A 24,505-nucleotide genomic window follows, 5' to 3' on the forward strand; every position below is an offset into this window, starting at 1 on the left:
ACACACCAACTTTTCCATTGTCATGCACACACACATGCACACACAATTTCAGATGTATATGGAATAGCCTCAGGTGTGGCTTGTGCAATATGCCACTCCAGCAGATAGATGTCCTATATCTGCTCAAGTGCACCTGTATCTATTCCCATACCTATATTTTCACGACTCAGATATATTTTACTGGTAGCGTCAAACTTAAATATCACAGTTCCATCCAGTTACCAAGTGTGTTCTTGCACACAAAATGGAGCAAAGGAGATGGTTTGTTTTACTGTGTCTGTGTTGTTTTATTTAAGACGTTGTTATTGTCTGTAAAATCCAATTTTAGAAAGTAAATGCTCAAAAACACAATGCTTAGACAAAGCCAGAACTCAAGGTGACCCAAAGCCTTCACTGTCTTGGACACAAATGCAGCAGTTCAAAGCATATTGTTCAGCATTTGTTAACTTCGAAATAATTGTACAACTCTTTTGGGTGATTTTTTTTTTTTTTTTTTTAATCCTTCAAAGAAGAGCTCTAGACTCGCTGGGCGCTTCATTGGGTACACCTGCACAATAACAATATATGGTAGGGATATGTAAGTACCAATACAAGATATTGGTATCATTAATACCCAGCCTTGTTTCTAGATATTGATAATTGCAATGGCTATTTTATAATCAGGAATTAGAAATTAAAAGTTTGAAGAATAGAAAATCAACATTAACTTTTTGCAATTTTAAAGGAAAAAGCTAGCTTAGGATACATAGGTCTTTCTTTAAAATCATCGGAATTTGGTGTCATTATCTGTGACTGCTCAAGAGTTGAGTACTCGTACTGGTATCGGTTTGAAAAAAAAAGTGTCATTGAACAAATTCAAGAGCTGTATGAATACTTATGGCTTTATGAAAAGCAGTATATCTATTATTGTAGTTATATATTACTATGATTGGCTATAAGAATGTTTCTCAATGTTGGCTAACTTCCTGAACTGCAAAGAAGAGAAAGGATAGAGACTATCATGACAATATTACACACACACGCACACACATACATACATATATATATATATATTTATATATATATATATATATATACACACACATACAGATATTAATACCTCAAAACATCTTGACATTTGTGCACGGTATTGTGTTGGACCTCAAGCAGATTGTGCAGGTAATGTTGCATAACTCAACTTTGGACGTTTTCATAATCTTTGTCAAGATTGATTGAAAATTAAAACTGTGACTTTCATTTATCGCGTCCTAACCGTGCCGACGCAAGGCACGGTACTGCAGTGCAGGAAGTTTGATTGCCGTGTGTTATTTTGAGTCCAGCTGGATGTCGGAGAGCGGCAGTAATATAGCGGACATTGCCCAGACAGACAGCTAGATAGATGGAAGGCCAGACTGCTACCCTTGTATGAAGGATTATCCCCTATCCTCTGTTTGTGACAAGAGCTGATAAGGGCCTGAGAGGAGAGGCAGCAAGAGGCTGAGAGGGCTCATGCACTCGCACACATATTCACATATAATCCATGACAAGAGAGATATCAATCCATCATTTAGAGCCAGGGATTCAGCAAGAGGAAATAGGTTCTTCTCAGTCGCTGACAATCCTGCACGCAGACACGCGCACACGCACAATAGTATCTGCTGTGCAAGAGGCTCACCCGATTTCAGACGAGCGCTGTTTGAATAGCATCAATTCCTTGTATTTATCTGATTTACATTTGGCTATTGTGATGTGCAGCTTTATATCGGTGCACATTTAAAGTCACTATTTCCCACCAATAGCCTAAAAAAAAAAAAAAAAAAGGTACTAATACCCTAGTTTTCCTCTGTCGGCATTGTCAAAATGAAATAGAAGGTTCCCCCCGCCAAACAGAGTAAAAGCATCTCATTTGCCTGCCATGATTGTCATGTCTAATTTTTGGTGCTGCTGATAGATTTTGGAGATGAGGTTTTTTGAATTCTTTTGTTGAATTCAGAAAGGTATTTCTAGCAAGGGATTGCAATTGCCTCAAAAATTTGCAAGTGAATGTTGAGAGATGCTTCCGAGTTGAAATGAAAGGAATGAATTGAGGTTGTCAAAACATCTCAGCAACAGAGCAATCCAAGATGGCATGCATATATGAATGTATCTGATTGACACTTTGTAAGTGCTACATATATCTTCTGTTGCGATATAACATCAGTGTCACGTGTCTTTTGTCTATATAAAATCCCTTTTATTTTATCTGGAAAAAAAACATTGGTGATACAGTCCACGCCCACCCGCGAGAGGTGAATTTTGCGAAGTAGAGGTTGTTAAAAAAAAAAAGTTTGTTTTTTCTTCAATAACAACTAATCCTGTCTGTCACCTTAATGGGCTCTTCTTGCTGACTTGCGTTAAAAAAATAATAATAATAACTTATGTGATTGGAGTCTGTTCTAAAAATAGCTCACCAGTGATGGGACACTGACTTACTGAGAAGAATTAAAAGAAGCAAATGTCAACATTTACAAACTTATCTTGGTACACGTTTCTTGATTTACCAAATATTCTGTATTTTGTTTAAAAATGTACTAGATTGGGTTGAATGAAACAAAGAGCTGTTTTAATTTCTCAAACCTCGGAAAAATGGATGGATGAATGGATGGATTACCGTATTTTCCGCACTATAAGGCGCACATAAAAGCCTTCAATTTTTTCAAAAGCTGACCATGCGGCTTATAATCCAGTGCGCCTTATATATGGATCATTATTGAGCCGCAACAGGTCTCGCTGTCAAGACGCTATCGGTGACCCTGCACGATCGGCAGAAGATCCCGCCATCTTGGATCGCTAGCTAATACTAATACTTTACCTCAGAGAAAATAATAAAACAGCTGTTTATTCATTTTGGGAGTGAATGGAGTTGTCAGAAAGCTGGTTTGTAATCTATTAATAAAGTTTGACTGACCTATCTGACTGTTTTGTTGACATTCCCTTTAGCGCAGCACCATCTAATGGATGTATAACGTAACCCCAGCCTCTACTGGAGTGCCTTATATATGGAAAAAGTTTTAAAATATGTCATTCATTGAAGGTGCACCTTATAATGCGATGTGCCTTATAGTGCGGAAAATACGGTACAAGAAAGGACAGAAATATCATAAATAAATAAATAAATAAATAAATAAATAAATAAATAAATAACATATCAACCCCACAATGTTTGCGTTATGGACCCAAATAAAAATCTGCGATAGAGTGAATCCGCAATAAGTGTACCGCGAAGTGAGGGACCACTGTATTGAATTTGAGTATGATGAGAAGTTATCCTACTGTACTTACAGGTTATATAGTACAACAGCAAGTCTTGATGCAGTGTAGCATTACTGTGAATATGGGACTCTCCCAGCATTCACACAAGATCCTGTGAGGGAGGGAGTGTTGGGCCATGCGTCGCCAAGAGCCAGGTTAGGTGGCAGGGCCATTTGGCGACGGCTCCGGTATTATAATTGATAGATGAGACAAACTGAAGGCTCTTTTCTCGTGTAACTTTAAAATCATTAAGCCTTTTACACGGCCATGCAGATTTTTATGGCCACCTTACAGTCATTCGGTATGCATGCCTTTCGATCAGCAAGAAGGTGGAACGCAGGGAGGACAGGGATATGTCATAACTTTGCGTAATTTGACACATAAGGACATTCAGACAGACAGTATACTGTAAATGACTTGCAGTAATGACTTTCTCGTTAAATTATCTAAATACCTAATACATATCTAAGTGATATCAAAAAGAAGTTGAAGTTACTTTATAGAGAAATACTCACTCTTTTTCGATGCTCATGAGGATTTATGTCAACCCATAGATTTTTTTAAATTGTTGCATACATTTCACATCTCATCTTTGCTATTATATGGCAGGTGGCAATGAAGCTCAGGTATATGCAGACGGCAATCTGGCACTGAAAGGACAGTGTGACATTGATTTAAGATTTTAATCTGCTGCTCCTCTTTGCCGGGCACGTATTGCAAGAACAAACATGCACCTTGCAGCTTTTTTAAAAAAAATGTAAATTCCTGGAATAGAAGGTTATCATATGAGAGATATAGCCCTAACCAAATCATGTGCTGCTATAAATGATGTATTGTAATACAGTATCCTTTAATTACTAGTAGGCTACTTTTGCATGTTTCATTAAGACAAAATGTGCTCTGTTGTGAAGGCCAGTAATGTTAATAGTAAACATGTCTGCCAACAGGGTGGGTGCCGTACAATGTGCTCCACATATCGTCAATAACCACTCATGTACATGCGTGTGTAAAGTGTGAACATGCCGTGATCTATCTATCTATTCATCCATCTGTCCCTCTTCCCATGCCCTCCTCCCTCTGTGTTAAGATTCAATTAACACCAAGTGGGCATCCACAACCCTCATTATAGCTAATTAGTTAAAACATCAGCCAATCTACCGTTAATTGGCTTTGGTAATTAATTCAGCTGCTAGACCATATGAAAGCAGCAGGGAGAGAGAGATAATGGGAGGAAGGAGGATAATGGAATCACAGGGGAGAAATTATATAAAACGCATATTGTATGTCTGTTCATGCCAGTCCAAATCAAACACACAATTTTAATTGTTGTTCATTCAAAAGTTCTTTGATAATAAACCTATTCTAACACACCTTGTTTTGTGCGGTGTGGCATGTCTTTGGCCTTCCTTGGGGGGAACTGTTCCCCAAATGATTCATATTTTTGAATGAAATATGATATCCTATGTCCCCAAAGCTCAGAATCTGCCTGTCTGCACCTCAATCAAATTCATCTAAATCACATTACACTACCTGCGCCAATAGTTCAACATAGGTACAGCAGGAGTTAAATTTAGTCTGCTTTCAACCACCAGCTTGACAGGTGCACCAAATGCCCTCGATACGTTGGGAGAGAGTACTGATACCAGGTATCGATACTCGTGATGGTGACACACACACACACACACACACACACACACACATATATATATATATATATATATATATATATATATATATATATATATATATATATATATATATATATATATATATATATATATATATATATATATATATATAGGCGGCACGGTAGTCGAGTGGTTAGCACGTCCGCTTCCCAGTTCTGAGGTGGGTCTTCTCCGGGTACTCCGGTCTCCTCCCACATTCCAAAGACATGCATGGCAGGTTAATTGGGCGCTCCGAATTGTCCCTAGGTGTGCGCGTGAGTGTGGATGGTTGTTCGTCTCTGTGTGCCCTGCGATTGGCTGGCAACCAGTCCAGGGTGTCCCCCGCCTACTGCCCAGAGCCAGCTGAGATAGGCGCCAGCAGCCCCCGCGACCCTTGTGAGGAATAAGCGGTCAAGAAAATGGATGGATGGATGGATATATATATATATATATGTCACATATATGAGCCACTGTATTTCACAAACAGGTTGTAACATTTTTCATGTTTGAACAGCATTGAAATAAAGTATTAAGGCTTAATGTTCCATTAATATAACATTCTTCCATGCTTAAGGTGTGAAAGTTAGACGTTTTGTGGAATATTTTTCCATCAAAAAGGGATGTTAAAAAATCAATTCGGCTGCCTATTGAATCGATTCGAGAATTGCGTGCTGTAGAATCGCGATATATTCCCGAATCGATTTTTTTTTCAACACCCCTTATAATATATATATATATATATATATATAAAGGGTGTCACGATTTCATTTTTTTCTCGAAATCGATCAAAATTACGTCACGATTTCGAGCATCGAAATAAAAGAGAAGACACACGATCACCTATATGTAGCCGATCTTTTGAAATAAGGTTTACTGTACAATGAATAAAACCAATGATCACAGACTAGACTAGCCTTAGCCTACAAATGGCATATGCCTCTGTGTTGTAAGGGGGAGAAGAAAAAAAAAAAAATTGAAAAAAAAATCGAATTGTGACCCCAAAATCGAAATTTAAATTGAATAGTGGAGTTGGTGAATCGTGACACCCCTAATATATATATATATATATATATATATATATATATATATATATATATATATATATATATATATATATATATATATATATATATATATATATATATATATATATATATATATGACAGGATATGATGACATCTGTTCAAACAATCCAAGCTGTGTCTGTTTTATACAGTGATAAAGGCTGAGTCCGGGCTTCTGCTTTCGACTTGCTGATACTCCCACTGCCACTGCCAGACGGCATGTTCCCTGGTTAGACCCTTTGACATGGAGATGAGCTCCGACAGGCCTCACGCCCACACCTCTTCGTTAGGTGGCCCTCCTCTTATCACCAGCTGAGGAAGGCGAAATGAAACGGAGGCTGTCAAGACAGAAAGTCCGAATGACACTCTTTCTGTCACTTTTTTAATAGGCGGAATATATTTTGTATACCATGGCTACAAGAATAATAGCAATGCTGAATAGAAGAAAATCAGACTTGTATATCCCATTCACATGTCAAAGTTGAGTGGGCAATCACACTGGTATGGAATGTGGAGAGTAGCATATTTCTCAATAGTGAACCGAGTAGCCAATTGGGACACCTCGTAGTGTTATTCACACAGTTGCACTAGATTGCAGTGCTAATTTTACTGTTAAGAATTTTGTAGTGCCTACACGCACAAATTGACCAGGCATTCTTCATATTATAATGTAGCCTACAGGAAAGAAATTTTTGTTTGTGTTAAGTCAGTGCAGTCATTGACTTAGCTATGTCATACCCCCTCCTACAACTACTTTCCTCTGCTCATGCATTATTTGTATTATTTAAGCTTTTTCTCTTACAGAGTTCCTTGACTTTGTGGGCCAGTGAGTGGTTCATAAGTCATTAATTTACTTTTGTCTACCATTTCTTCACTATATTACAAACGAACGCACAGACGCGCACGCGTGCATGCACACCCCCCCCCCACACACACACACACACACACATGTGACACCGTGATTGATTGAATAAACAGCTGTCAGTGATTGGAGATAACCTCTGCAGCATCCCACTGCTGTGTTTCTCAGACAGACACGCGCAGCAAGGTCCCAGGAGTAAAACCCACATTACACATGCTGATGCACACAAAAACACACGCGTGCACGAAGATCATCAGATCATCATTTATCTGCAGAGTCAAGGAAAACGAGTTAGCTGATTATTTATGATGTGCTAATTTAGCTTCTTTTTTTCCTATTTCTGCATTCTGCCTTAAAATGGACACTACCTCGTTTGTAAACTTGAAAATCCATTACAAGCCTTGTATTAAAATTCTTTATCTTTAGTTGGAAGTAACATAATGAGAATTCAATGAATAATGTATATTGGTTGTTGGTTGTGTCACATGGTGTTCAATCATATACACTAATATTTTCAGAATCAGAATGATTCAGTACAGTTCTACAAAACTGCATTGTAATAACTCGACATTTGCAATTGCTGGAGAAATTGCGTGTGAAGGTTGAAAGGCTAAATAAAAAAAACATGGATGCATGTGGAAAAAATGTTGAATGATTTTGAATGGTATTGAATAATAGTGAAGTTGGAATGGTTTTAATCTGTCAAACTACATGGAAAATGATGGTGAATATGTAAATATTTGGAATTTGGAGCTTTAGAAAATTTTGTGAATTATGTGAATGGGAGTAATAAATGAGATGGCTTGAATGATATTCACATGTTGAAGTTAGAATGGTTTGAATCAGTCAAGTAATGTTGAGGGAGGAGTAAAAATTGAGAATTTGTCTTAATATGAGAAATTTGGGGGAGCAGGGGTTAATTGAAAAAAGAGAATTTTTGGTATGTGCAAAATTTGGGCAGATTAAATATTGTTCATAAGGTGAATTGAATAAAGCAGAATGATTGAAATTTCAAAAGGCAATGATCTGAATCTGTTACTTTCAATGTGCCAAATTAAATGATTTGAAAAGAAGTATAGGGGGATATTTGGCCTTGATTGGAATGATTGCGATTGTGGAGGAACCAATTGAGGTAGCTCGGGCATCAGGTTTGAACGTCTCCTGGACGCCTCCTTGGAGAGATGTTCCAGGCATGTCCCACCGGTGGGAGGCCCCAGGTATGACTCAGGACATGCTGGAGAGTCTTTTGACTGGCTTGGGAACGCCTTGGGATCCTGTCGGAGGAGCTGGTTGAAGTGGCTGGGGAGAGGGAAGTCTGGGCTTCCCTGCTAAAGAGCTGCTACCCCGCGACCCGACCTCGGATAAGCGATGGATGGATGGATGGATGGATGGATGGATGGATGGATGGATGGTGTCATGTCTGGGGTCACGCCAGGGTTAAGTTTGAGTTCATAACCTGTTAAGTCGGGTTCATGACCGTGAGTGCCTGTTTTGAACCGATGTAACTAGCATCTAGTTTCAACTGGTTTTAGGCTATGTGATGTTTTGTGATGTCAAGGCCTATATGATGTCAGGAATCTTTAATCCCTTTACCTGGTCAACAGCCAATCAGATAATTCCATGTCAGTCCTGTTACCCACATGTCTAGCCACAACCAATCATATCGATTCCTTATCTATATAAGCCTCCTGAGAAGTGTGTGTCTTTGTCGGATTATTACTTCTGTTACCAATGTCCTCTGTGCAACTCTCTTTGTTTCTCGTCTAGTCAAGTTTGTTCCACGCCTCTTGATGTGAATAAAATCTTATTTGTGTCTGCGCTTTTGGGATCCAACCCCCAGCACATGACAGATGGAATGATTGTGGAATTTTTAGGATAAAAATGTTGAATTATGGGAAAACCATGAAGTTTTGGAATTAAAAAAGTAGAAGCCCCTATGTTGTGATATTTTGGAATATGCTGAAATTGGAAATATGTGAATCAAATGAATTATGTGAAAGGAGAAACGCATTAAAAGTGGGAGGAATAAAAAAAAGTAATAATAAAACTCAACCTGATTATTTTTGTAAATGCAAATGATCTTGTATCAGCTTTCATTAGACTTATACCCAATGTAGTGTCCAGTGACTGTTAAATTTTCATTTCACGCCACCACTTGTAAACGTGTATGCACTATAGAAACAGAGCTTTCGACTCTCCAGATTTTAACAGAAGGCAACCAGCTTCGCACACACAAACACACCGACACACAACCCCCCCTCACACACACCACACACCTGTCCCCTCTTGATCCCTATATCCAGTCATCTCCTGATCCCACCTCCCCACCATGCCGACATTTCATTTGCTTTTCTAAAAGTGACAACCCCTGGGAGAGAGGCGAGGGCGGGATAGTGAAAGAGCCCGGTGATGAGTTTTGAGCTGGGCGTGGAGGAGCGCTATTTAAAAGTGCCATGCATCACTGTCAGTGTGGGTGAGCATGCAAGCACATTCACACAAGCGCTCACGCACAACTATGGGGCAAGACACTGGAAGCGCGCATGCACACATGGCGCAGTGGAACGCAACCTGGGTGGCAAACTGAAGATGACCCCCGTTCCATTTCATCAAATGTCCTCTGAATGAGCCGCACAGACCCATCTATTTAGCACATGAGCACACACAGAGGCAACAATCAGCCCAGTGTCTTGCTCGCTTAAATCACAGCTCACTTAGGAAAAAAACATATCAACTCTCTTGGAGACACCTTGCTAGACTCATTTGTATTAATACTGTCCCAGCTTTTGGGCTCATATTTACCATTATTGAGATGATGGCTTTGCGGAGGCCCCTCACCTCACCTTCTATTGTCGGCAAAAAAGGAAGGGAGAGTCAAAATGAAGGGTGACACATTGGCGGTATTTATTTGATTGCGGATGCGAGGTGGTGTCATTCTGGTGAGAGGGAAGAGGTTGGTGGGAGGAACATTTGAAACAAGCTGAGGCCTGGACCCTTTAAGCTAAGTAAAGCGAAGAAGATTGTGTGGTAAAAGGAGATAGAAAATGAAAAGAAAGAGGAACAAGGAAAGAAAGTATAAGGACGTGATTGAGGGGAAACAGAAGTGGCCTCCTTTCCCTTTTCCGTGAATCAAATCAAATTCCCCTTATCGCACATTATTTGAAGAGGTTATCGGGCTCTGTAATGCAGTTACGCGCTGGGCTGCAGCTGAGAGATTTCCTTGTTTACCGATGTTGGCGGGTGTTATAGCTAACTGGCCTGGCAAGCAGTGGGAGGAGGTGTAAAAGGGAGCAGAGAAGTGGGAGGCGAGAAAAGAGGGCTAAGCAGGCGTAAACACTTGATGCATGTCAGAAAACTCATTTATTCCAACAACAAGGAGGGCCAAATTGAAACTGTGTGTTTGTTCTCGCACACACAAAGAGAAGACCGTTGTTCAAGGACAGAGACAAAAAAAAAAAAAAAAAACTCGACATGTTTGTAATTCCATTTGGGAAAAGTGCTCGCGTGTTTTGCGTTTCTGTTAGTGTGCGGCCGTGCGTGTATAGCTCTAAGTACTGTATACGTGCCAACTCGTAAATTTTTTCTCACTCTTATTGTTGTACTTAAATCCGTTTAACATGCCCAGCCCTTTATTAGCTAATTGGTTTCGTAATTTACAACACGATTCAATCTATGATAGAAGATATAAAAGACAAATAAACATGCAAGTTCAAGGCAGGTGTAGCTCTTTGTCTTGCGTTCTAAATTAAATTACATTTTACGTAAAATTGCAATCCTGTATTCGTCGAGACACTGGGATGATAGGTGAGATAAAAGTGACGGGATAACACGCAATGCAGGTCATTAGATGGGATTTGGAGCCGTGTTGTGAGTACATGGTGTGCCTCTTAGCCCACTGAGCCATGAGGGCACCCCAAATGGTTTTTTATCTCTGCTTCCATTGAGAGTGAGTATTGAGCTGACAATCCCTGTCCTCTCTGGAGGTGGCCTTTTACCTCAGCCCATTGTAGTCTGTGACTGGGAGCCTGCGCTATCTTGCATCTATTGATTCCCACTTCATTTGGACCAAAGCAACACAGGGATGGACGAGTGAGGGTTCATGATGGGAAGACAGAGAGAGGAAGAAAGAACATTGCAAAAATAAAGGATAACGCTTGTCCAAATGTATTGGTGAATAGGGATAAACAGGGTGAAAGAGAAAATTACATAGCAAGGACTACAAATAATAAAGAAAGGTGCTAAGGGGGGAAACAACTAAGATGATGATGAAGGACAAACGATGGAATGGAAAAACATAAACTAATTCCTCTTTGTTCACCATTCTTCCATGTGATGCACCTCCCCCTCCTCACCATCGGGACTCTTAGATTGCTCATTAGGCTCATTAAGTGTGGGCAGCATCTCATGTTAATAAAGAAAGGAACTTTAAAGGTCTTTCATTTTCAATAAGACTTTGTGACTCTAGATGGGATGTTTTGGGTCTGACTGACATTCTTAATGGCTCAAATAAAATTGTGTCCGTGCATGTGTGAGTGTGAATGGATGTTTGTGTGTGTTCCAATAGCCTTATTTTATTTGACTCATGTTTCATTCATCATAGTTTTTGACAGAGCACAGGTTTCAGGGCTCAAACTAATCTCAAATATACATTAGTATTATTATTATTAGCTATGGGTGAGTACCGATACGAGGTATGGGTATCGGGCCGTTATACGAGCTTATTTCAAGGCTTCGGTACTCGCAATCCTCATGTGGCCATTTTTCGATCAGGAACTAGAAATTAGAAAGTAGAAGAATAGAAAATTGCCAGTAATTTCATGCAGTTTAAAGGAAAACTGCTCTATTAGGTAGGGATGTTCGATACCACTTGTTTCAGATAGATCCGAGTATGAGTACTCAATTCTTGAGTAGTCACAGATAGCAAATGGCCTACCAAATATTCACTAGTATTTTTTATCCTAATATAGCATTTTTATTTAGAATTGTATTAAAATTAACATCTTTTTTTCTATTCTTCTTATTTCTAATTTGCTTCTGATTGTAAAACAGCCACAAGAGTGCGGCCAATACTGGTATGTCACGAGTACCAGTACCATAGGCCTAGAAAGGCTGCCATTAATCGTGACTCGGCCCGGCTCGAAGTGGCCGGGCAAATCAAATTTGTTTATTTGCTGCGACGTATTCTTCATGAGCAATGTCACTCTTCGGCGCCAGAAGTCTATCATCACAAGAATCATCAAGTTTTTACCACAACAACGACATAAGTCTTTCTTGAAGTAGCCATGTTGAATTTACTGAATTTACTTGAAGTAGCCATGTTGAATCTACCCATGGCTGATGTTTACCCACTGACTTAGATATAAACATTATAGTTATATTATATATATATATATATATATATATATATATATATATATATATATATATATATATATATATATATATATATATATATATATATATATATATATACTTATATATATACGTCTGTGTATTCACTTTCTGCTCGCGTGAACTTGATACTGACAGTGACCAGACTCATCCAATGGTTAAAGTGATGAGTCTGGTTTCCATGTTATTAATATTGTGAACTAAGGCTTGGTATCAACTTGATACTTCTACCAAGTACATGTACTTGCCTGTCCATAATATTGGGATGTATAGGTCTTTCATTAAATTATTTGTCTATTTTTTGGGGGGAAACTTTATGTATCATGATCTATCTAGACTTACTTACTAGTGATAGCAGTACTTGGTATTGGTAATGGTGACACCTCAAGAGTTCAGTGGTTACTGGTATCAATCTGAACAAAAAAGTGGTATCGAAAATTTCAAATTATAAATATGTATTGTGAAGATGTGAGAAAGTTAAATTGACTAAGTCAATGTTGTAAAATTTCACTTTATTACAATTTATTATTATTATTATTATTATTATTATTATCCATCCATCCATTTTCTTGACCGCTTATTCCTCACAAGGGTCGCGGGGGCTGCTGGCGCCTATCTCAGCTGGCTCTGGGCAGTAGGCGGGGGACACCCTGGACTGGTTGCCAACCAATCGCAGGGCACACAGAGACGAACAACCATCCACACTCACACGCACACCTAGGGACAATTCGGAGCGCCCAATTAACCTGCCATGCATGTCTTTGGAATGTGGGAGGAGACCGGAGTACCCGGAGAAGACCCACGCGGGCACGGGGAGAACATGCAAACTCCACCCAGGAAGGTCCGAGCCTGGACTCGAACCGGAGACCTCAGAACTGGGAAGCGGACGTGCTAACCACTCGACTACCGTGCCGCCTATTATTATTATTATTATTATTATTATTATTATTATTATTATTATTATTATTATTATTATTATTATTATTATTATTATTATTATTATTATTATTATTCCATCCATCCATTTTCTTGACCGCTTATTCCTCACAAGGGTCGCGGGGGGTGCTGGCGCCTATCTCAGCTGGCTCTGGGCAGTAGGACTGGTTGCCAGCCAATCGCAGTATTATTATTATTATTATTATTATTATTATTATTATTATTATTATTATTATTATTATTATTATTATTACTAGTAGTCGTAGTCGTAGTAGTAGTAGTAGTAGTACACTGACTGTTGTACTGTACATGATGTTACCTGACAACACAGTACGCCTACACATATATGCAAGTGACAGTATTGGTGTGTATTTGTGCTATGACACTCCTTTCTATAGCGTGGACAAAATCTGAAGAATCGTGTGATAGAGATGAAACCGAGAGAAGAACAAGTGTCAAAAAGAATGTGAGAAAGATTCGAGGTTAGATAAAGCGAGTTGGAACAAAAGGATGAAATTGGGAAAATGTGAACTGGAGGGAATGCGAGATATACAGAGGTTTGAGATGGGGTGGTGGAGGGACAATTGAAAGAAGAGAAAGATGAGCCGATCCATCTTTGTACATTATGGGGAATCCAGCCTACTCTCAATCACAGCTGTCAGAGACACGAGCACCTCCACGCCACTCTCCTCCATCCATGCATTCATCCATCCATTCCTTCTTTGCTGTACCAGTCGGCATTTGGCGTTCTGAGGAATCTCCACACTAAAAAGTCCTGTCAGGCCTATTTCCGTGTTATTGTCCCGGTCGTCTTCTCCTTCCATCCTCATCACTTCTCATCCTCCGCCCTTCCTCATCTTCATTTCTTGCTCTGTCCATCCAGTTGGGGTGGGCCTGCGTGCTCCCCAAGATTAAGCGCACCCAGTGTTTTAACTTTGGGGTGCAGAGTACGACATGTGGGAAGGAGGTGCGTGTGTGTGTGTGCGTTCTGTTCTGACATTAATCATCTTTAAGCCACTGACAAGACTGGTGTGCGACATCAACAACACCCCCATACCTCAACACCCCCCACACATACCCTCTCCACCCATCTTCGTCTCCTCCCCTGGATTTATCTGTCCATTGCCTCCTACAATCACTCACATCCCTCAGGGAATATTTGACAGAGAAAGGGAAAAAAGTAAAAGGGTAAAAAGGAGGAGTGAAAACATACGTATACTGCAAAAAGAAATAAGGGAGGGCACATTAAAGTTTTGAAATATATTTTGCTATTAAAAGGTGACGTTTTACACGTGATTGCTGATCTTGTGGTTAAACAGAATATAAGAATTAGCATCATAAGTCTAGACAGGGACTCTACACTGGTTTGTGTGAGATTTTGTTGCCTTTCATAGGAGAACATCTGCACAAGTAAATGTGGGGAAAAACAGCACAGATATATTACCCATTTTTAATTAAGATATAATTGAAGAAAATATCAAATCATATGCCTATACTATACAGTATGTCTCTTATGGGTTGCTGTGTTTGTTTATTTGTTTGTTTGTTTGTTTGTTTGTTTGTTTGTTTTGGGGGGGGGGCATCAGTTGCAGAAAAGGTTTGGATCATTCTTTGTTGGATTGTCGTGTTGAAAAACTACGGCTTCAGCGTGACTCAAATAATCTTGTCAAAACCATGACGAGGCAGCGAGAGACTGGGTGTGTGCTGAAAAATAGTGAAACAAGGGAGCGGAAGAGAGAAAAATTTGTGACAAAAAGGAAATGAATTCACCAGTGAGCACAGAACAAACTGAAAATGATATGCATGAGGTATAGAAAAGGAAAGAAAAGTGGATTTTTGAAAAAGTAACATGTTCAGTGCAGAGATGCATGGGGAAAATGCACATCCGGGAAAAAGAAGTGAGCCAACATCTTGTGTATGTAATATACAGTACAGATGTGTATATAATTCAAGTGTGTGCATGTGTTTGTTGGTGTTTCAATGAGCTATCCCAAAGACACAATAGTCCCGTTACCTCATCCTATAGTTGCTGTGGTGACAAGCTGTCTTAACAGGATATCCTGCCTGAGATGGAGCCTATTGTACTTGGTCTAAGAGAATGTAATTGACTAGTTATATATACGGCATTATATACGGAAAGTATTCTCAAATTTAAGAGCCTACTATTATTCAACTTTTTTGACACACGTTTATACAAACTATTCAGGCTGTGTAATACAAACAATGCCGACATTCACTTTGCAGCCACAAATACAGGTGAGACCCTCCCTACCCTGCCGATCAAGAACAAGGAAGTAAGCTATAGTGTTGGCAGAGTCTATACACCATTATCTCATCCAAGGCAGACACTTTCTTTAATCCCCTTTTCACTTCCTTGACCTAAGACTAAGGGTGCTCTTTTATTCTGATTTTCATACAGGCGCAACGCTTGCGCCTGTTTGACAGACAGCTCTGCGTCATTCTAGTGCTCTGGCATCATGATGATACAATGTCCTAGTTTTTGTTTATTCTATGCCGCGAGATGTATTACCTGCCATTTGATGTGATGTGTGTGAGATTTCAGTCAAATTTACTTACAAGTACAACAATAAATGTTATAACTTGGCTCTAATGACGTCCTGAGAATGAAAGCTATATATTGCCATTGTTTCAGTATTTACCCAAACTGTATTAATGTCACATGTTTTAACTCACAATTTCTTTGTTGTCTCCAGGTAAGAAGAAAATGTCGCTGTATGACAGTCAGGCACCAATCTGTCCCATCTGTCAAGTGCTGCTCAGGCCCGGAGAGCTACAAGAACACATGGAAACAGAGATCGAAAGGCTAGCCAACATGTGCCTTAGGTAGGTGTGTGTTGCAACTATACCGTACACTCAAGCTCAATGTTTGGGAGATATGGGTAATTAACATTACTATATTGTAACATGAACTCTAAATTGCCCTAAATAATGCTAAAAGAAACATCTGCTTTTTAGTTTTACTTTTTTTTTTATTAGGAGTCATTAGTAGCTATTAGCGCTCTGAATTGTCTCTAGGTTGTGCTTGTGAGTGTCGAAGGTTTTTCTTCTCTGTGTGCCCTGCGATTGGCAGGCAACCAGTTCAGAGTGTACCCCACCTACTGCCCGAAGCCAGCTGGGATAGGCTCCAGCAACCCCACGACCCTTGTGAGGAGTGAAGAAAATGGCTGCCTCGCTAGTAGCTATTACTATTTGTATGGTAAACCTAGCCTAAGAAAAGCCTGATCATAAAACCAAAGTGCTGCATAAACAGACCGACTTTATGGTGGCTTTATTCTGTGTCTGCCGTGGTGAAGAAAGGAACTGAACTGAAAGGCGAAGCTCTCTATTTACTGGTCGATCTATGTTCCTACTCGCACCTATGGTCACAAGCTGAGGGTCGTGAAAAAATAACAAGATCCTGGATATAAAAGGCCATAATGAATTTTCTCACCAGGGTGTCGGGCCTCTTCCTTAGAGATATTAGAGGCTTGATCATCCGAGAGGAGCTCATAGTAGAGCCATTGCTCCTCTGCATTGAATGGAACCAGATGAGGTGGCTTGGGCATCTGGTTAGGATGCCACCGGGACGACACCCCAGGCATGTCCCATCGATAGGAGGCCCCGGGGATGACCCAGGACACGCTCGATAGGTTATACGTATCTCTCGGCTGGCCTGGGAACGCCTTGGGATCCCACTATTTAAGTGTTGGATGAAGTGGCTGGGGAGAGGAAAGTCTCGGCTTCCCTTTTAAAGCTGCTGCTCCTACGACCTGACCCTGGATAAACAGTAGGGGATGGAAGGATGGATGGATGGATGGATGGATGGATGGATGGATGGATGGATGGATGGACGGACGGACGGACGGACGGACGGATGGATGGACGGACGGATGGATGGCTGAACGGACGGATGGATGGGTGACATTTTATCAAGGGCCAAACACAGGCTGCCTGTTGCCTGTTACTAATGTAGATTATTCAGTCCTGCGCGATGTGTTATGGTGCAGTACCAAGCTACTCCAACTTTGTACATTGTATGCTTACATTCTGCTTTCAGTGGAATTCAAACTAATTCTCCTTGCTACTTTTGCTTATTTAACTGTATAAGTTTCAATTGAGTCCTCTTTCCTTTATACTTGAAATGAAGAGTTAAGAGTAACAAATAATACATTTGAATACATTTATATTAAAGGTGAATATTCATTTTTGGCAGGATTCCGCAGCGTCTTTAGCATCTGCCTATCTTGCCTAATGGGCATCAGCCCCGTCTCTCTGCTAGACAAGCAGGTAGTAACCAAAATATTGCACACAGGTTTCAGTATACGTAATGTAGTGGTGTTCTACACTATTGTAACCTATAGTAAAAAATAAATAAATAAATACATTTCAGTCAATCAGTTGTTTCATTTATAAAAGAAAAATGGACAATATAAAACAATATTCTTCTTCACTGAATGAAAAGGGAGCAGAAAGAAGACAAGTCTTGTTGAAAATAAATAAATAAATACATTTCATTCAATCATTTATTTCATTCATTTATAAAAGAAAAAAGGACAATATAAAACAATATTCTTCATTACTGAATGAAAAGGAACAGAAAGAAAAGTCTTGAAAAAAAAATAAATAAAAAATAAATGAATAAATAAATAAATAAAATAAAAATAAATAAATAAATACACAAATAAATACATAAATAAATAAATAAATAAATAAATAAAATGTAGGGGTAAGTAACTGTTCTTTTTTTTTTTTTAATATATATTTTATTCAAGATGTATCCCCCCCCCATAAAATAGAACAAAGCCAAGGAAAAAACAACAACAAAGAAACAAAAAAGCAGACAAACACAAAATAGAAACACAAACGAAAAAAAACAGTTGGATTGTTATCATATTCACAAATTTTCACACATAGCGGAAAAATGTAAACGTAATTGTAAATATAAATATATACGGACAGCAGCAGAGCTTATAACACTCGTGACTGGTTGGTGCTTGTGGAGTTTTCCAATTTAGTAATATTAATTTCTTGGTTACAACCATACCGATCATGAGAACCTGCTTTTGATGAAAGGGGAAGGTCTCAGTCAAGTCAGAACAACCAAACATTGCCAGTTTACAATCCGGCTGAACCACTATTTTACATTGTTTACATTTTTTTTTTAAATATTTCAGACCAAAACAATAATAATAATAATAATAATAATAATAATAATAATAATAGTAAAAATGATGATGATGATGATGATGATGATAATTGGACTGGAAAACACAGCATAAATAACCTTCCTGTATGTGTGTGCCACTTTTACCACAAATCTTGCTTGATTTTACATTACTCGCACACTCTTTGTCGCTGTCTCTCTGCACAGATGCAGCCCACATTAAAAGTGACAGGGGGAATTTGGTCCAATTTGTTGTAAATGTTCCTTTAATGAAGACCTGAGCTTCAGATTGGAATAGTTGTGTATATGGAAACTAAGGTGTGTGTGTTTGTATTTGTACATTTGTTGAGTATGTATTACTGTAAAATCTGGAGCTACACGGTGTCATACGAAGATATGTTCTACACTGTGCTTTCCTGTTTCTTTCCCATGTGTGTCACATGGGTTAGATTACACACTGTCTCCTGTGACAGAGAGGTCTTTTGCTTCTTCATGCTCTGCAGCTTCTCATCTACGGACACGACTATCACACATTGTTGAGCAAATGGAAATCTTTCATGCCCTATACACCTCAGGTGACTCATGGGGCAAAGTAATCTACATATCTCGCCTTCTTCCCATCCTCCATACTCATCACCTTCATCCACTTCTTTCATGATCAATTCAATTTTGTTAGAGCCTGGCCCATTTCTCTAGTAGATGACTCAGAAAGGTAAAAAGCAATCAGGAGCGTGGGTTTGCTTAATTTGTCTATTCCTGTCCACCTCCTATGACTGCATCCTTTTCTCTGTCGTCTCTGTTTCACAACAGTGCTTTATTTAAAAAAAATAATAATAATCTCTATTCTAAAGCCCCATTCACACGAAATCCATTTGTAACTGACATTTTTGGGCCAATCGGGTGTTGTTTAAGGCGGGACATGCAGCTGTGACAAAACCAGGAAGGAGGGAAACAAACAAACCTAACATAGACAAATTGACGCTGCAATTAATTCTATTCTCGCAGGATTACTCAGTTTCCTTGTTGAATGTTGAACAGTGAGAGGCGCTTAGTGCATTTTTTTTTCCCAGTAAAGATGTTCGTTGTTACGGCTGTCGGCTCGGGCCCACCGCCGGCTACGCTCCCCTTGGGTGTATATGTGTGTGTTTGTGTCGGCTGGTGCCGATATTATGGGACCGCAGTTTGAATGCGCCAGCGCGACACTCGGATTGGACAGCTGTGGCAGCGCGACTTTCGGATTGGACGGCTCTCCTGGCGCGACATTTGGATTGGGTGACTGTGCTGGCACGACGTACTGGGCAGCAGCCGACCACCACTACGCCCTCGGATGAGCAGCTCCAGCCTTCTCCGCCAATCGCTGATCAACAGCTGGCCGGACTGCTCCGAAATAAAAGCGCTGCATTGCCGTTCCTCTGGGCGGCTGGAACTCAGAAGTTCAGCTCGGTGTCTCGGTGTGACTTTTCTCGAGATACTCGTTAAATGTTTAAGCTCGTTTAACCCGTTTTGTGCTCGTTTGTGTATTCTCGGTATTGTGTATTCACCTTCATGCATGTAGTAATCGATTATTGTGTATTCTCCCTTGTGCCATTGTTATTCCCCTCGGCTCCAGACCATCTCTGTTAAAACCTGTTATTGTGTGTTTACCTTAACTCCTTTGTCAAACCTCTGCCAGAGAACTCAATTAAAACTGTCAAAGTCTATCCGGTATTCAAAAACTCTATGTGTATGTGTTACTTCCCTTCCCCTTGCTGAGCCGGGCGTAACATTCGTGTTTTTATTTTATTTTTCTTAAGACGAGACCTTTGCCGCGATTGGTCAAAACAAACGTGCACAAGATGCTGCATTGTCCAATCAGCTTGAAGTATTGTACAGCAAGTCCCGCCTTTCCCGAGCAAATCACCGTGGAGCAGTCCCAGGTTGACTGAATCACAATTATCAATTTGGCTATTGCCAGGTTAGCATTTTTGAGTGAGTGTATTTGGACTCTATATTCTGGCCGTTAAATCTAGAGTTTGGTGGTTCAGGGTCTGTTAAATCGAGCTCCCATTCTCCTTATTTTAACCACCACCATGTCCTCAGGACTCTTCACCCGTCTCTTTTCACGTGTACACCATATCTCATTACCCCTGAACAATATCTTTTTCTCTCTTTTTCATCCCTCCCTCCTTTATCCTGCTGTCAATCTGTGTGTTTGTTTCACTTTGGTGTGCTGCTCATTTCCACACTCTTCTCCTTACTTTAACATGGCAAGCAGTCAGAATTTGCCAGCCACATAACCCTGGGCCATCAAAAATTCATAGAACTGGGCAAACTCATGCATGCAGCTGCATGAGAGGATGTGCCGGAAACTCTGCCTTCTCTGTTTCTTTCGCGCTCCTTTTCTGTCATCTTTCATCTTTCCCTCTGCTTAGTCTCTTTTTTTTTTTTTTTTTTTTTTTTTACATTGCCTGGTTTTCTTCCATATTCTTTGTCCTTACATTTCATCTAGTCCACCTGTCTTTCCCCCCACCTTTTCCTTATACTTTAATGTCTCCGGCTCCCCCCTCTGCCATTGTGGCAATTTTCTCCTATCCTAGCAGGCATTCAACCACTGTCCCCTCTTCATCCCTACTCTCCCTCCCCTCCATCTCTTGTCGCTGTTTGACACCGTCAACAAGCAGGTAGAGGTGGCTGTTGTAGTTGATGCCTCTGCAGAGGTTCCTGGTAATGAATAAAATAGAGAAAGAGGGAGGAGAGAGGTGGCAGAAACACTGACAGAAAAAAGTGGCGAGAGAAGTGTTGGCTGATTTCCCAACATTACACGGCAGCTTGACTATGTCAACCATGTTTATTCTCTTTGTTGGCAGAGGTGAAGCTGTCATACACATGGCAACACACGCACACAAACACACACGCAGCCGATGCACACGAAAAATGCATATACAAACAGCATTCCAAGTGGCGGTGAGGGTGGAAACTGTATGAATACAAAATACTATACTTTTTCTTATATATTCACTATATTAGTGGGGGGGGTTTTAAATTCTGTATATATAGAATGATATTAGTGATACAGGTTAGCAGAATTAATGGTTGTGATTCAGCTGTTAATTACACAGCCTCACTGAACAGAAATATATTTTGTTTTTGTTTATTTTCTCCGACAGCAGTAAGATCTCGTCACCCAAGGATGGAGCAGTCACTCCTGGAACTCCCAAGGTGAGAATAGTGTTTTTGTTTTTGTTTTTTTTAAACATAAAACAAGTGAGACATTTTAAGTATTATTTTACGAGTTATATTTTTTTTCATTAATCTATATTTTCAGACTAACATATTGAATACTGACGTACCTGTCCGTCATCATAATAATGGTTGGTGTCTAAAAAAAGTGATACCTGGTAGTTGCAAATAAAACATCTGTCATTAATTTAAAAAGTATCTAGCCAACAACAAAAATGTATGAATATGAAACATGCATACATTATCGAGCGTCCTAATTGATGCGTCAGATCAATACTGCCACTGTGGGGCTTCTCTGCTGCATGTATACGGAAAGCTAAAAGAAATTGCAACATAACACAGCTCTGCAAGTCTCCTGTCGGCCAACAGACGCCGGGCCAAGAGGCACTGTAGTGTGATTGTTCCAATTAGAGAGTCACAAAGAGAAGGATCAGAGAGGACACTAAGGAACTGTGAAGGCAAGAGTTATCAATCCATCCTATCTACTCGACCCACCCAACCACGCAACTATTTGTCAGCTAAACATAATTAAAGCAAACACGAGTCTGCTTTAGATGAAATAACCAACTCTTGTTTCACTGTCAGACTTTTTTTTTTTCTGGTAATATATAATGAAATAGCGTAGGAAAGTTTGATGATCTACTGGAGTCAAAATAACCCTGAAATGCACAGCAATGCAATCTAAGACCCCCCTTAAAATTTCATGACCCATTTTCATTATGCCATGCCCCTTTGGGCACTGACCTTTGCTGAGACCGGTACTCACAAAACTGTGTGTGGGTTTGGTTTTGAGCGTGGCAGGCAGGGCAGAGAGGCGAGACGGCCGTGACTATGCATTACCTCCTTGTTTTTTTTTAGTATTCAGCAGTAGGCCATCGAGAGGGGAGAAGGCCAGTGTGGTGCATATGCTGCCAACCCCTCCACAGTATGCGTCACCCTCCAGTGTTAGGAAAGAGGTTAACCACCATTGTGTTCCTCATTATTTTTCCTTTTTTTCTTGCTTCCTGTCACTCAGTATTGGTCAGGTAGATAATACAATATGCCATGTTCACACTTCAAAAACATTCAACATAGATAGATAGATAGATAGATAGATAGATAGATAGATAGATAGATAGATAGATAGATAGATAGATAGATAGATAGATAGATAGATAGATAGATAGATAGATAGATAGATAGATAGATACTTTATTCATAGTTGTCCAGCAATAGCATCAGGAAAATAAATAACATAGACAATAAAAACATACATCTCAAAAGTACTCAATGTATAAAAGAAAAGAAACCTGACAGTTTACATCAATACTAATTGTTATAAAAACGGATAGCAGCTGGAATAAAAGATCTCTTAAAAACGCTCGGTTCTGCAGCGCACATGGAGAAGACGAGCAGATCTATTGCTCCTTTGAGCAGAAAGTGTCTTGTGCAGCGGATGCCTCGTGTTGCTGAGGATGGCCTGCACCTTTCTCCCCAAGCAGTGCAGAGGCTGCATCAAAGCCTTCTGTCTCCTCTAGCATTAAAAAACAGTATAAATATGTCTTTGGGAGACTTAAAACATTTAAAATATAATTTATTTTATTTTTACATCTTTGGGAGCAAATGAGTTAAATAAAAAATGCACACATATCCAGATCCCTGTTCAGGACATTCATTATACAAGCAGGAACAAACAAACCTAAGTAATAAGGACCATTTATAATCGTTAAGAATTAAGTGATGTTTGTGTCATTGTGCTTGTGGGTGGTATGACAAAGAATGACTTCTCAGTTACAGAGGGAGTTGCGAGGATGTGTAGGTGCGTGCACGCACCTAGCTCATTCACTGCCATTGACAAGTATACTTGTCAATTATATTTTTTAGAGTGGGGATAGATGAGGGAGAATCTGATTATGCTCCACTGTAAAGGTCAAACTTAGAAACAACTTTACTGATGCCTAACCACCAGTAGATGACATCAATGCCCCATTTTATACGAAATAACCACAGCTTCAGAGTCCATGGGAGAAATGGCTGTATTTTGGCAAACCTACATTTTTCTACTGTCAATTATAAAAGAACGGGACGAGGCAAAAAGTCAGAAGTCTATTCTGTCATTTGGAAGATTTGGTTTATATATAATTATTGAATGTAATATCGTGTGGGTATTGAAAATTTTGAAATTTTCTAAAATGGCTGGCAGTGAATGAGCTCATCATGCACACGGCAAGCCGGCCGGTCTAAGTGAAAATGTCAGAGCCGATTTTTCTTGCGACAATCCAGCCCTGTATGTAATGATGCATGTTGATTTAATTTGTTGGTATTTGGACCAACATTTCACTGAACGATTCTCCTTTTAAAGAATATTGTGAAATGTCCTTCTCCCATTATAAAAGTTCAGCATATTTTCCAAGCTCCCAAGGTAAACGATTCCTGACCTTTGTAAACCTGACTGAAACATAAAATGGGACGATGCACATACCATGCATAATGTCCAATTTACTACAGCCAGCAGCAATGGATGGTGGTCATTTCTCACATATTATTAAATTACTGCTGTCAAGCACTTAAGCCTCCGCGCTGCCCCACTTGATTAATAGGAGTCGGACTATAAATACAAATATTTCAGAGACAGGCAGGCACACATGAAAATAGAAGCACACTCTGCTAAAAATAAAGATTGTTGGTCTTTTCTAGACATAATTTCTCTTGTAAACTCTGTGAGGAATTCACTGGATTATCTTAGTCAGAATGGATCATGAGGATATTATTTTGTGGTTGTGTGTGGTGTTTCTATGTGGAAAACTGTCAGGGCACCAGGCATACACTCCCGGTGGTTGACCCTCGAAACTGCTTCCCTTGTTTAACATATGTACTGATTATTTCCATGCTTACAGTGTGTTGTTGTGTATGTTGACAATACATCTGAGATGACATTTACATTTGACTTTAAATC

At 39.6% G+C, this 24,505-nt stretch overlaps 1 protein-coding gene across 4 annotated transcripts in view; it reads left to right on the plus strand.

The window, feature by feature from the left end:
• The window catches only part of rnf220a (ring finger protein 220a), a 192,286-nt gene that overhangs the window by 120,583 nt on the left and 47,198 nt on the right, over positions 1 to 24,505 (plus strand). For all 4 annotated transcript variants that reach the window (XM_077537434.1, XM_077537450.1, XM_077537425.1 and 1 more), the window contains exons 3-4: positions 15,902 to 16,031; positions 21,498 to 21,549. In XM_077537434.1, the coding sequence (XP_077393560.1) occupies positions 15,902 to 16,031; positions 21,498 to 21,549 (182 nt within the window). The remainder of the gene's footprint in view (positions 1 to 15,901; positions 16,032 to 21,497; positions 21,550 to 24,505) is intronic.

Source organism: Festucalex cinctus, chromosome 1 (genome assembly GCF_051991245.1).
Source record: "Festucalex cinctus isolate MCC-2025b chromosome 1, RoL_Fcin_1.0, whole genome shotgun sequence".
Classification (NCBI taxonomy): domain Eukaryota; kingdom Metazoa; phylum Chordata; class Actinopteri; order Syngnathiformes; family Syngnathidae; genus Festucalex; species Festucalex cinctus.